The sequence below is a fragment of the Gadus chalcogrammus genome, chromosome 1 (assembly GCF_026213295.1).
Source record: "Gadus chalcogrammus isolate NIFS_2021 chromosome 1, NIFS_Gcha_1.0, whole genome shotgun sequence".
NCBI lineage: Eukaryota > Metazoa > Chordata > Actinopteri > Gadiformes > Gadidae > Gadus > Gadus chalcogrammus.
Genome location: NC_079412.1, coordinates 6,544,470 through 6,556,761, shown reverse-complemented (window position 1 = coordinate 6,556,761; position 12,292 = coordinate 6,544,470). Strand labels below are relative to the sequence as shown.

Sequence of the window (12,292 nt, the reverse complement as noted above, 5' to 3'; positions counted from 1 at the left end):
CCAGTATGGAGGGCTGAGGGGCCCCAGTATGGAGGGGTGAGGGGCCCCAGCGTGGAGGGATGAGGGGCCCCAGTATGGAGGGGGGAGGGGCCCCAGTATGGAGGGGTGAGGGGCCCCAGTATGGAGGGGTGAGGGGCCCCAGCGTGGAGGGGTGAGGGGCCCCAGCGTGGAGGGGTGAGGGGCCCCAGCGTGGAGGGGTGAGGGGCCCCAGTATGGAGGGGTGTGGGGCCCAAGTGTGGAGGGGTGAGGGGCCCCAGTATGGAGGGCCTTAGGGGCCAGCCGGCTCAGAGCTACACCCCCTCTTATATTCCTCTATCCTGACTCCAACCGGTGGTTTATTTTGCGGTCATCTGGAATCAAATCTAAAGCGTCATATTTAAAATATGTTCTAAGAATATTTTTCGCTTCGTGTTGACAACGTGAATAGTTTCATCTTCATGAACTAAATACGATTCAAACCTAGCATTCCCAGCCCCTACCCTGACAAAGGGCTCCTGGCCAGCAGGGAAAGAGAAGAATCGGACATCGACAAATGTTAGTGGAAACATGTCAAGCTTGATTTATGTCCGCACATAACAGCTGTCCAGAGAGCTGCACACGCCCAGATAAGAGAGACGGTGGCCTAGAGAGCAAGTATGGGAGGAGAATTTATGGAACGCATCGAATAAGCAAACATAGAGAGAGCAAACCTCCTCATTTGGGATACTCTGATACTTCTTGGTGCACTTTGCTGATACACAAACACGCAAACGCACACGCACACACACACACACACACACACACACGCACGCACACACGCACACGCAGTGAGCTCACCTCCGGCGTACATGACGGCCAGCATGATGGAGGAGATCCAGGACACCTGGCTGGGGGTGGCGTCGAAGATCTGCTCGATCTCCTTGAAGAAGACGGTGATGGACTTGGGGAAGGCGTAGGAGAAGCCGATGGAGATGAAGGCCCCCGCCACCACCGCCCAGCCCCAGCCGCCCTCGGGTGGGGTGTACCCCGCAGCAGGACCCAGAGGGGGAGGCATGGCTGCTCACAGGGGGGAGAGGAGAAGGCGTAGGCCGGAGGTGGAGGAGTGTCTGGTCGGGCACACAGAACAGGCTGGACCCCAGGGAGACCTGGAGGGGGTCAGAGAGCTCCGTGTTAATCACTAGCTCCCGAGCTTTCAAAAAAGGGAGAATAGAATACATCTGGATTCAGCTTTCAGAAAAGGGAGAATAGAATACATCTGGATTCAAGAAATGGAAAAGATCAGCAACAGATGACCAATCACCTAAGATCTGACCTCTCATCGGCATGAGCTCTGGGTCCATTGGGCCAGTCCTGCCCCAAACAGGGCAAGAGAAAAGAAGCCCTTGGCCAACAGCTTTGCCCGGTAGGACATGCACCCCCTACAACACAGCTTCTTGCACACACTTCCTATTCAATCAGCCACTTGAACGTGCACACACGGCTGGTATAAATGAGTTGTGTAACATGTAGAGTAACAGCCTGAAAACGGGTTGGATCCTATAAACAGAAGAGCATGGGACCTATGACCTCACTCCAAATAAAGAATGACTCTCCTACCTACGCTTCACTGCATATATACGGCGCTTTTCTAACCAGCGGCCACTCAAAGTGCTTTACAATATTGCCTCACATTAACCGATCAGCTTGCAGGTTTACCAGGCCTATCAAAGGTTTATGGACTGAATGGATCTGCAGTCAGTGGATCACGGCAGTTACTTTATGTGTCTTATGAGGAGTCAAAGGCAGGAGCCAACCCGGCCTATCCCTGTTTTGGCTAATCAGCAACTAGTACCAGCATTTAGGCTGTAAACTGTGCCCTTAACATCCGTGTTCTAGTCAATAATCTCTCTCCTGTAAAAGCCTGGTAGCGCGCAGAAACAGCTCAGGCATGTGACTCACATTGGGACAGTGGGCTCTGATACTGGGAATAAACAAGGAACAAGTTGATATGCTTTCTTATAATGCAATGATGGCAACCAGCATGTTAATTGTCATCTGAAGAATTGTAGTATTATCAATCAGACAGTTGTGGATTATCAGCAGCAGAGGAATCCCGTTCCCATCCATGCTAACCCCCTCACTGTAAAGGCCAAGGCTTCTCATCTCACATCGGAGGACCACAAACCCCTTTCGGACTGTTTCCCTCTGCACTCAGGTACAGAGTTCACAGCCTCTAATGGTCACTGCACCCACTGAGCGTGGGGAAATGAATAGTGGACATGAAAACCTACCTGCGTTAAGAAGCCTCTACCTTAATAGATTTGCACCACAACTTACTCAATCATAATTGTTGCATTCAATGGCATGAGCCAACCGCCAAGACAGCGGTCTTCCTCATTCTGAACCACTCATTCTGATCGCTGCGTTGCAGGACTTGGCTTGTCTTCCTGTTTGGACTCATTTGAGTGTGAGAGGAACAGAGAATAATGCTGTTGTACAAGTCAGACTTTAAGCTGAATCACAGCACCACCGATTGGGGCTGTGATTGGCATTGAACATATCATTTGACTAAAGGTAACTGACTATTAAAAACGTGCTCAACGGGTATTATTTTTCTAAACCAACCAAAAGCAGATGAATGTGTGATGTAAGCCACGCGCTGAGGGAGTTGCCGGGCAGAAACGTGCATGTTCTATCAGGCACATGAACTTCCTAATTTCTTCATGTGTATTTGGAGCAAAGTATTACATCGCTACACCCACAAATTAACACACATAGCTGATATGAGAATGAATCATCAAAGTGTAACCAAAGTTTAGTGTAGGATAGCACGTTAACTAGCAATGGGGTTGTGAAGTAGTGTATGGACTGTTGAAAAAAAAGATTATGAATCCCAGCATATAGCGTCTCCATGGAGGTGTGTGTGCCTGCGTGCGTGCGTGCGTGCGTGCTTGCGTGCGAAATAGATAACTCCCTTGTCTTGAGTTTACTTTTAATAGCTGTTTTCTATTCTGACGGGGAGGTCATTGGATTGGTCGTTGGGTTTACACGGTGACGAACACACACATATCCACCATTATGAATTCACTTTGATGTTAAATTACGTCTTGTTTGTTTCCTAATCTCAATAGATCATTCAGAGCTGTTATAATTAATATTACTCCTAAAAATAAGCCACAACATAATTAAATTTACTGAACAATATTTCTAATACATTTTTTCTCATTATCTTATAATACCCTAGCGTCCACAGGCTACCAAACACTGTGCTGAGCTACACAACTCCAGTCCACGCAAAACGGAGCCCGCTGGAGTTCTGTATCGCCCTGTCGGGGAGAGGCTAATGATTCTGGCAAGTTGTTCTGCACTTTACACCATTGGTTCCTACACCACGTCACAGCCAATTCCAGCACCAACCACTGTGTTCATGTACCCACGTAGACATATTTGAAACAAAGCTAAACTAAAGAAACAAGTTGGACAAAAGGTTTGATGCCACGGTCTATCATGCACCTGTTGGGTTTGATGGCAAATCCCTCCCTGGTTCCCCTGGGTCGGCCCTTTTTGTGTGGACTCCAGCGGGGGCTTGCTCGCCAGAGGTTGGACCCCCAGGGGACATAAGATCAGGGTACCAGACCGGGAATATTGTGGAAGCCCCCCTGCATCTCTCAAGGGGGTTCTGCACACAGAAAGGTGCTGCAGCTCGCCACGGGGAGGGAATGCTTTTACCTCTCCTCACCTGATGTGCGGCCGCTATGTTCTGATCAGAAAAGGCAGCGTGTCAGACTTAGGTCTTTGTGGCTCAGGTCCCTGTGACTGCCATCTTTGGGACTGGTGTCCAGCAGGATTACGTTGATCGGGCTTCGGTCCCAGCTTCCCCTCAGCCCGTAAGGTGGAGGACAAGTGCTGCTGTGCTCCGCAATATGTACACAGTTCCATGAGGATTGTGGCTGATACAGTTATACGCCTCAAAAGGTCACAAGTCGGCCCTATAAATGTTCTCTGAATGATCATGCATTGATCCAGAGGGGCTCACCGGGAGGGGGCCTACAGACGGTTCGTTGTCAGCCTGATGGAGGGACATAGCAAGCAAACCAACGTGGTGCACACAGCTCTACAATGTAGACAGAAATCACCCAATTCAAACACCAGATTCTTCTTAAATAAGCTGCAGTAGCGGTAAATGGGGTTGTATGTTTCAAAATACCACAAATACGCATCTTTGTCCGATGCTGGCATCGAGTTGTAACGCAGTGGCTGAAACCGTTTGATTCCAGCTTCTCGGTCGTGGCGTGCTGCCGGTCAGCTGATATTGAGGTAGCGTCCATGAGGAATCAGAGATGATGCAGATTCAAGCTTTATGACTGGTTTACAAGGAATCTTTTATTTCGCAAGCAATTCATTTTTAAGCAGACGCTTTGAATCATGGTTCAAGGACTGGAAGACGGTTTCCTTGTTGTTCAGTCACTTATGAAGCACTGCCAGGCTGTTGTTTTTTTACGAGGTTATCTTCTACTCGCTCTGATGTGAATGAGCCTGGGCCTTTATACCCTTCAGGAACTTCATGTTTTATCCCTTTACGCAGATCACTGAAAACAGCCTTGATTTCTTTCTTTGAAGTCCTTGTTTCCGTGTTTGCAAAATCGCCCTATGAGCCGCTCAGTATTCTCAAAATACGGTCGTAAAGAGATAGTGAACATCGGAAACACCATCTTGAGACCAGATGACCTCCTTCTCTCAGATGGATATCAAAATATACATTTTAAATGACCTGTCTGGTTAATATATTAGCTTAGTGGCTGCCGTGAAACACAAATAGTACACGGTAGTAACTTAGGTGGGTATTGCAATATCAAATGAGTAAATGAGGTTGCTACTGGACTACTCTTTGGACTGGTTTTCCTGAAGATTGAGAGGTTAAGGGCATGTGACACCATTAACATGTCATCGCAGATAACACACCCTTACCATGTCTCTGAGGTTTGAACCTTGTTGGAAACAATTGGTTTAATTTAAGTACACAACAGATAACATAGTCCAGTTGTTTTTACATTATATACCTTTACGTTCCTCAACAGCCTTTGTTTTGCATCCATAGTGGTGATCTACATTCATAGACCTATAATTATGGCTATCTGTAGTGATAATTCATCTCAATAGCAGTCAGCACTCCAAGCTAATGTTAACTTGCACTGCAGATGGGAAATGGACGCTGCCATTTAAGATAGAAACTTTCTGTGAAAAAGTGATAGCCTAGATTAGTTATAGAACAGGGCAACAACCTCAGAACCCAAGATCTCAAAAACATGGATGTGGGGCGGATTGATCCCAGTAGCGATACTCCAGATACTAGGTCTGGTTTTTCGAAGATCGATTCTAGCACAAACAGGATGGATAGCAGGGTCAGTGTCTCTTCTACGCCGGACCCATTTCATAAAGAGTAGAACCGTCTGCGCCAACCACTTGCCATGGTTGTTAACACATCTTAGTGCATGCATTGCTTGCTCCTCTGCTGTTGCCGTGTCATGTGCACTCAAACGAGGAGGGAAATGCCTCCGACACAGAGACAGATCCCTTTCAGAGAGGGAAGGAATATCCAGGTGGATTCAGGCATTGGCATAAATGTTGCAAACGTTTTTAAACTGGACCGGATTTTTCAAGGGTCAGTGTTATCAAAACATTCTTTCAGGGAGCAGTATGGGACTGTATTCAATATTCATCCAACAGAAGATAACAAGAAATAACTTTAAATCCGCACATATGTATTTAACATGATATATCTCATATTGTATGCAAATGAGCCAGAGATGTTTATTTTACAATAAACAAAACGTTTCTCAATCAGTGGCCCCATATAGTATTTTTGTGGACATTTCACTGTGTAATTGGTGGGAAACAAACCCAGGCCTCACTGGTGGCAGGTAAAAATGGTATTCGACCACTCACCTTACAGTGATCATTAAGTGGTCAGGAAACTGTTTTAACCTTTTGCGGATGCATTCACCGCATTAATCAAGACACATCTCTCCAACATGAAAAAACATAAAGCGCTTTTGTTAATAAAGGTATCTGCATCTGTATTGATATTCTCTGGCCCTGCATTATTTGGTATGGGATTCAAACCCCTGCTTCTTCTCAGATAGGGCTTTAAATAGGTGACGTCTGCTTAATTCAGCCAGAAAGTCTAAACTCGCCCGCAAGAAATTGTAGAAGTATGATCAAGCAGCCCCCATCAACCATTTAAATCCTCTCATTCTGCGTGTTAATCCTGCCTGCTTTCCCATTAATATTTTCTTTAATTCATCACAAAACAAAAGTTGATCAAAACAAGGGCGGGGCAATAAGTTACCTCAACTTGTTCAAAATAACCAATCAGAAACCGCCTACATCCTCTCTAGGTTGAACAATTGGCAGGGGGGGGAGCGATACCTGGGCGAGATGGGAGCCACCGGGGGTCAGAGACAGGGCTCTGGAGGGGGGGTCTTAAACCACATTTGCCAGAGAGCAGGCTGGGAGGGAGGAGTTGATTGACTGTTCAATTCTTGTTGATGCTGAAGTCAACTCACCAAAAAGCTGCTTCACTAGTGGCCTCAATAGCACAGCCATGCATACTCTCCCATGCTCAGGAGCAACTCTCCTCTCGCCTCAGTAGTAAAGCCATGCATATTGTCACATGCTCACGAACAACTCTCCTCTCTTCTCTCCAGTTGCACGCCGGGCCTGCAACGCCCACAAACCTCAGGGCTAGTTTACACTAGCGGCTAGTTAACAACGCTATGTGAGCTGAGACCGAGCCAGGCTGAGTCGGCAGCAGTTCAGCCCAATGGGACCTGACCCTGGCTTGTTTTCGTACACAGAAGGAATGTGATGACTACAGTGGTAGACACTGCTGCCGTTTCCCCTTAGTGCGTCTACTTGGATAAACCACAACACTATTAGAAAATGAACCCTTTTAACCCTTTATTTTTATGCATGTTCCTGAATGGGTTTCAGTGATCCCTCTGCCAACAGGTGAACCACAGTGGATCCTCTGTCCTAATGTTGGTAGTAGTGTGTGTGATCTGGTTTCCAACAAGTGGAAGACGGATGTTGATATCTGTTAAGCCTGCGTCCCTATTCGGAAATTAACTAATATGAAGGTTGTAGGATTCTCAAAATGCAGAGGAAATCAGTGGAAAGAAATGGTTGGTCGCAATCACTTTATACAAATGTCCACGCAAACAAATAAACCCTTAAACACAACAATGCAGCTCAAGCTGATTTGTACCACAGTGTTTGTCACAAGGTAGTGCCCCTTTAAGCATTAAGGCCTTCTAGTTAACAAAACTAAAGAAAAATTGAGGAACACTTCTATTAAAGCTGTATCTCTGTCCATCTCAAGGGTGACCACGAATAAGGTAGGATTTGAGAAAGACATTTATAAATATAAAATAAAAAACTAGCTCTGCTGCTGGTTATAGATGTCATTGTATCATGCATGAAATTGTGTAGCCTACAATGCTGATCTAATATGCAATTTGCTAACTTCAACATGTCTTGCTCAGTTAAATGGCACACAGAATAATGAGGATATGGGACATAAGCGCCCTACCATAGATTCAGTCCAAGTCTCAACCAGGAGCTACTTGTGTATTTATTTTTTCTAAAAATCAGCGATAGTTTCAACCATTGTTCACTTATGGATAGTACGTTTAGCCGTTATTTTATACAGTCTACGTGCATTACACCCACAACGGAGCGCCACTAGCCACGCGGTTTGTTGCTTTTTTCTGTTGTAGAAAGCGGGAAACACTTCTAAAAGAGATTCTAATCCTTTGTGGACATTTTGTAACGTGAGACGTATCCAGGTTAATGGCGTTTCAGTTAGGCTATTGTTAGGGCAGGATTATTTGTGGGCAGGTATACACCACTAGAAATGGGACTCCTACCAGCGATCAGACCTTTAGTTCCTTGCATCACAGCGCTGTTATTCTGAGTATCCTTTATCTTTCTGATTTAAAAATGATATACATTCAAACTTGAGATGCGTGTTGTTTTAATACAGCATCAAAGCAGCAGTATGCTGCTATAAATGACACTTTTGAGTTTTGATGTCGGGGCTTTCAAGGCGGGAGGTCACAGCGTTACACTCCGCCCACCGGGCCCGCCCCTCAGCGTTACACTCCGCCCACCGGGCCCGCCCCTCAGCGTTACACTCCGCCCACCGGACCCGCCCCTCAGCGTTACACTCCGCCCACCGGGCCCGCCCCTCAGCGTTACACTCCGCCCACCGGGCCCGCCCCTCAGCGTTGGCTAATGAACCTACTCCAATCTCAACAACGATGCAACATCAAAGACTTTTCTGAACTATTTAATTATATATCCTGGTTTAAAACTTTGCTAAAACGCTAAAAATAAAGGGTTATGTAGGAAAAACGTGAAGTAGAAGCGTGCGTTAGTATTGCTGACTGTATTTAATATAATACATTATGTTTTTCTACTAATAAGATACTGTGATATCGCCTAAGCCTAGTGGGCGATATGAACTAAAAATCATATCACGATTTTCCACTGCCTAGACGATATCGATGTTATATCACGATATGTTAGGAAAAACTTAGATACCTACATTTAGTAGCCAAATATTAATCCTAACCATAATATACAATGATAAACAAATGATATAAACCTTGTTTTGAGATTTCTCCCTTCCTCTCTCAAATAGGTGTCAAGAAATCTGGTCTGAAGCATGACAAATACATAAATAAAACATAAGATCTCCGCAAAACCACTTACCTTGTTATTAAATTTGCTTAATAAATACATTTGATTTGAGCATTTTACAGACAAGGGGACGCCAACCATTTGAGCATTTTACAGACAAGGGGACGCCAACCTTTTTGAACCTGAGAGCAACTTCATGGGTACTGAGTCATATACGAAGGGCACCCGGTTTGATACACTCTTCTGAAAAAACTAATTTGCAAGTAAGAGTTATTATAAAAAAATGTACCATTATTTCTATTATTATTTGAAATAAATAATGTTGATTAAAAGGGATGGATTAATTAATTAATTAATACATGAGACAAAATACAATGATACAAATAATGATGGTTAAAGTGATTTATTTATTTTTATATATTAAATAATTAAGATGATTAAAGTTACTTGTAACATCCCTGATGGTTGCGATATTCCTAAATCGGCGGCATTGCAAAGTTGCATTTTCCCTGTTTCTAAATATCTAAGTGTTATTCACTATTTCAACCACAAGTATGATGCCCTAATGAATTGGCCTAAATCTTCTTATCAATTTGCAGTCCATTCGGTCGCGCTGCAGCCATCCGTTACTTAATATCACCCCTCCTACATTACAAATCTGATAAAAATTCTAGATTATACGTAGGAATTTTCACCATAATTGTGGACATGATTGCAATGGTTATCAGTGTAACAGACACAACATGCAGGCCAAAGGCCCCTCCTCTCCATGGTTGTCCAGAGAATAGACTGTTGTACCCCGGCCTGGCCTCCTGGACAGGGAGGCTGCCCTGTCATGGTGTACATACAGTGGCCAAAAAGCAAGGCAGACGGTGATCTCATGGCCACTGCAGTCACTGCATGCAGCGAGCCACAAAGGGACCTGCGTTAAGTTACGAGCTAGTAGAGGTCATAGGTCAGCAAACAGTCCGACCAACGGCCTCCCGCTGAGGTGCGGTCTAAAGAGCGCTCTGAAGGCTCCTCTCGTCTGTGAACAAGTGCGCTGACAGCCTTTTCATTGTCACCCCCACAATGGGACATAGCTTGCTGAAAATCAGGACAACTCCTGAAGGAGTTATGAAAGAGGCTATTCAGGTCTACATTTACAAGTCTTTGTTTTTCTAAAGCATCAAGGCCTAGATCCGGTTTATTTGAAATCCCTAATGAATCCCTCACTCAAGCAGGTAATGTGGCCAATTATATGACAAAGACAAATTGTCAACAGAGCTTGCATGTCATTTACATGGGCTATTGAAAAATAAACCGGTTAAACAAATGATGATTAAATACTTCTAATGAGATGTAAATGAAACTAAGTGTTGTGTCTATAGAGTGTAACTGTGCTCTGCACGTAGGCGGGTTGGCTGGGTGAGGTCCGGGATTAGAGCACTCATAGCACCGAAACAAGAAGAGAGCCACAGGCCGGCCAGCACTCCTTAATGGTAGAATATATCGGCTATAGAATGGGACTTTATTGATAGAGGGATTGGATAGGAGCGAGTTGAAAGGTTACACATTGCAACTTTAAAAACTCTACTGGACACAAAAGTACGATCTGTTTGAAGGAAGGCATAGTTCTGGGTCCTCCAGCAGAGAGAGCCCCTAGACCGGGTCTCCTAGACCAGGTCCCAGGGCCCTCTGGACCAACAGAGAGCTCCTACAACGGGTCTCCTAGGTCTAGGATTCAGGTAGACCTCCAAGACTGGGTCCCAGGGCGCCCTCATATCTTACGTTTATGTTTTGTAACGCGTTTCTGGAATTTATTTTTATATCAGCCGATATATCGGAATATTGGATATTTAAATCACCAAATATTTGTATCGTATCGGCCTTAAAAATACTTTATCTGTCGTGCTCTAACATTTACATTTATGGCGCTTCTATCCAAACAGACAGTTGACACATTCCATCCCCAGCGGCGTGTCAACCACGCAGGGTGAGATACTCGTCAGGAGCAGTCATGGTGAGGTGCGTTGCTAAGTGACACCTCGACACTCTAGGAGGAGCCTGAGATCGAACTAGCAACCTATTGGTCACCAGTCAACCCGCTGTACCTCCTGATCTAAGCCAAAACCATTTCATTTAAAATCAACTGCTCTTAATAGTTTCTTAATAATATCCTGTTGCTTTTCTCTGACTGCCAGGCAGCAATCCCATCAGAAAGAGGATGCAGCAGCCCTTTGTAACTCATTGCCATTCTCACTATTCAATGATGCGAAATGAAACCTTCCAAACTTTGTTACATATCACATCTCGCTATTCAATAATTTCAGAGAGAGAATTAAAAGACCTTCAGCACCATGACTCATGCATAAGTAACATTATGATTTCTGACTCTTCTTAATTTCCTTTTGCATACGAGCTCAATGAGCAAAGCTTACTGCCTGATCAGACATCAGTACAAGAGACTCAAAGTGCTTCTGGAAGTTCCAGGACCCAGCAATACATTCATATATAATTAAAAAATGTTTTATATATATATATATATATATATATATATATATATATATATATATATATATATATATATATATATATATATACATACATACATACATACATACATACATACATACATACATACATACACACACACACATACATATAAAAGATATATTATATTATATATATATATATATACATATATATATTTAGAAGTATTGCGTCACACCTCTTGAAGGCTGGTCTCCGTTACTTACGTGAGTTCAAGCGTCACGTGGACGAGCAGCACGTTAAACTCGGTCCGCGTTTTGAAAGTCATGAAAACCATCAAACGTCAAATCAATTGCGCTGATTGTAACAATGGACCATAGCTCGCTCGGGCTTTTTCTATTTATATGCACAAGTCAACGAAAAGCGAACCCAGCAACCCTGATCCTTGGTGGAATGTGACAGTCGACAGACAGACCACGACCACGACCACTAACGCCAGCGTGGATGGCTGATGGACCGAAGGACGGCCCAACACCTCACCCCGCTGCTCACTCAGTCCGTTTAACCATAACGTCAGCTGTCCAGCACACGAACTCACCGGTGATCAGCAGCTGTCTCCAGGTTTTGTGGATTAGGTCGGTCAGTGTGTGTGTCTTCCTCTCTCTGACGATGGCAGCAGCGTGCACAGCGCAGGGTACCAGAGAGGCGGACACACCATGTTGTGCCCACATCACGCGCATGCGTATACCTCCACCCCCCCCCCCCACACACACACACGCACACACCCCCCTCCTTGCAGAGCTGCCTCTGTGAGTAAAGGAATCTGTAGGAATTACAGAGAAATAAACCACGTTGATTCTCGTCTATCCTTCATTACATTATAACAAGACAATACAGATACAAGTTATATTACATATGTGATCTATTGTCTGGCACACACACACAAACTCACACACACAGAAATACATGCATACGTTGATAGATTGACTTTTCTAAGCCTGTCAATTAATAACCCCAAACGCACCACAAATCTCTGGTCTGGTCACGCAGGTGCATGAATGCCTAACTGGTGTAAATGCTCAGAATCTCTGGTAATGATGGTCATGATTCTCTTATTTATAATATTTATGGATTATTAATTATGTCCTGATTAAAATCT

General features: G+C 44.5%; 1 protein-coding gene across 1 annotated transcript in view; it reads right to left on the bottom strand.

Moving 5' to 3' along the window:
- LOC130379070 (monocarboxylate transporter 1-like) overlaps positions 1 to 11,856 on the bottom strand; it is a 20,994-nt gene extending 9,138 nt beyond the window's left edge. Inside the window, exons 1-2 of the mRNA XM_056585659.1 lie at positions 11,732 to 11,856; positions 817 to 1,124 (exon numbers count right to left, since the gene is read on the bottom strand). Of these exons, the coding sequence (XP_056441634.1) occupies positions 817 to 1,033 (217 nt within the window). The 5' untranslated portion in view covers positions 1,034 to 1,124; positions 11,732 to 11,856. The remainder of the gene's footprint in view (positions 1 to 816; positions 1,125 to 11,731) is intronic.
- Positions 11,857 to 12,292: the final 436 nt, after the last annotated feature.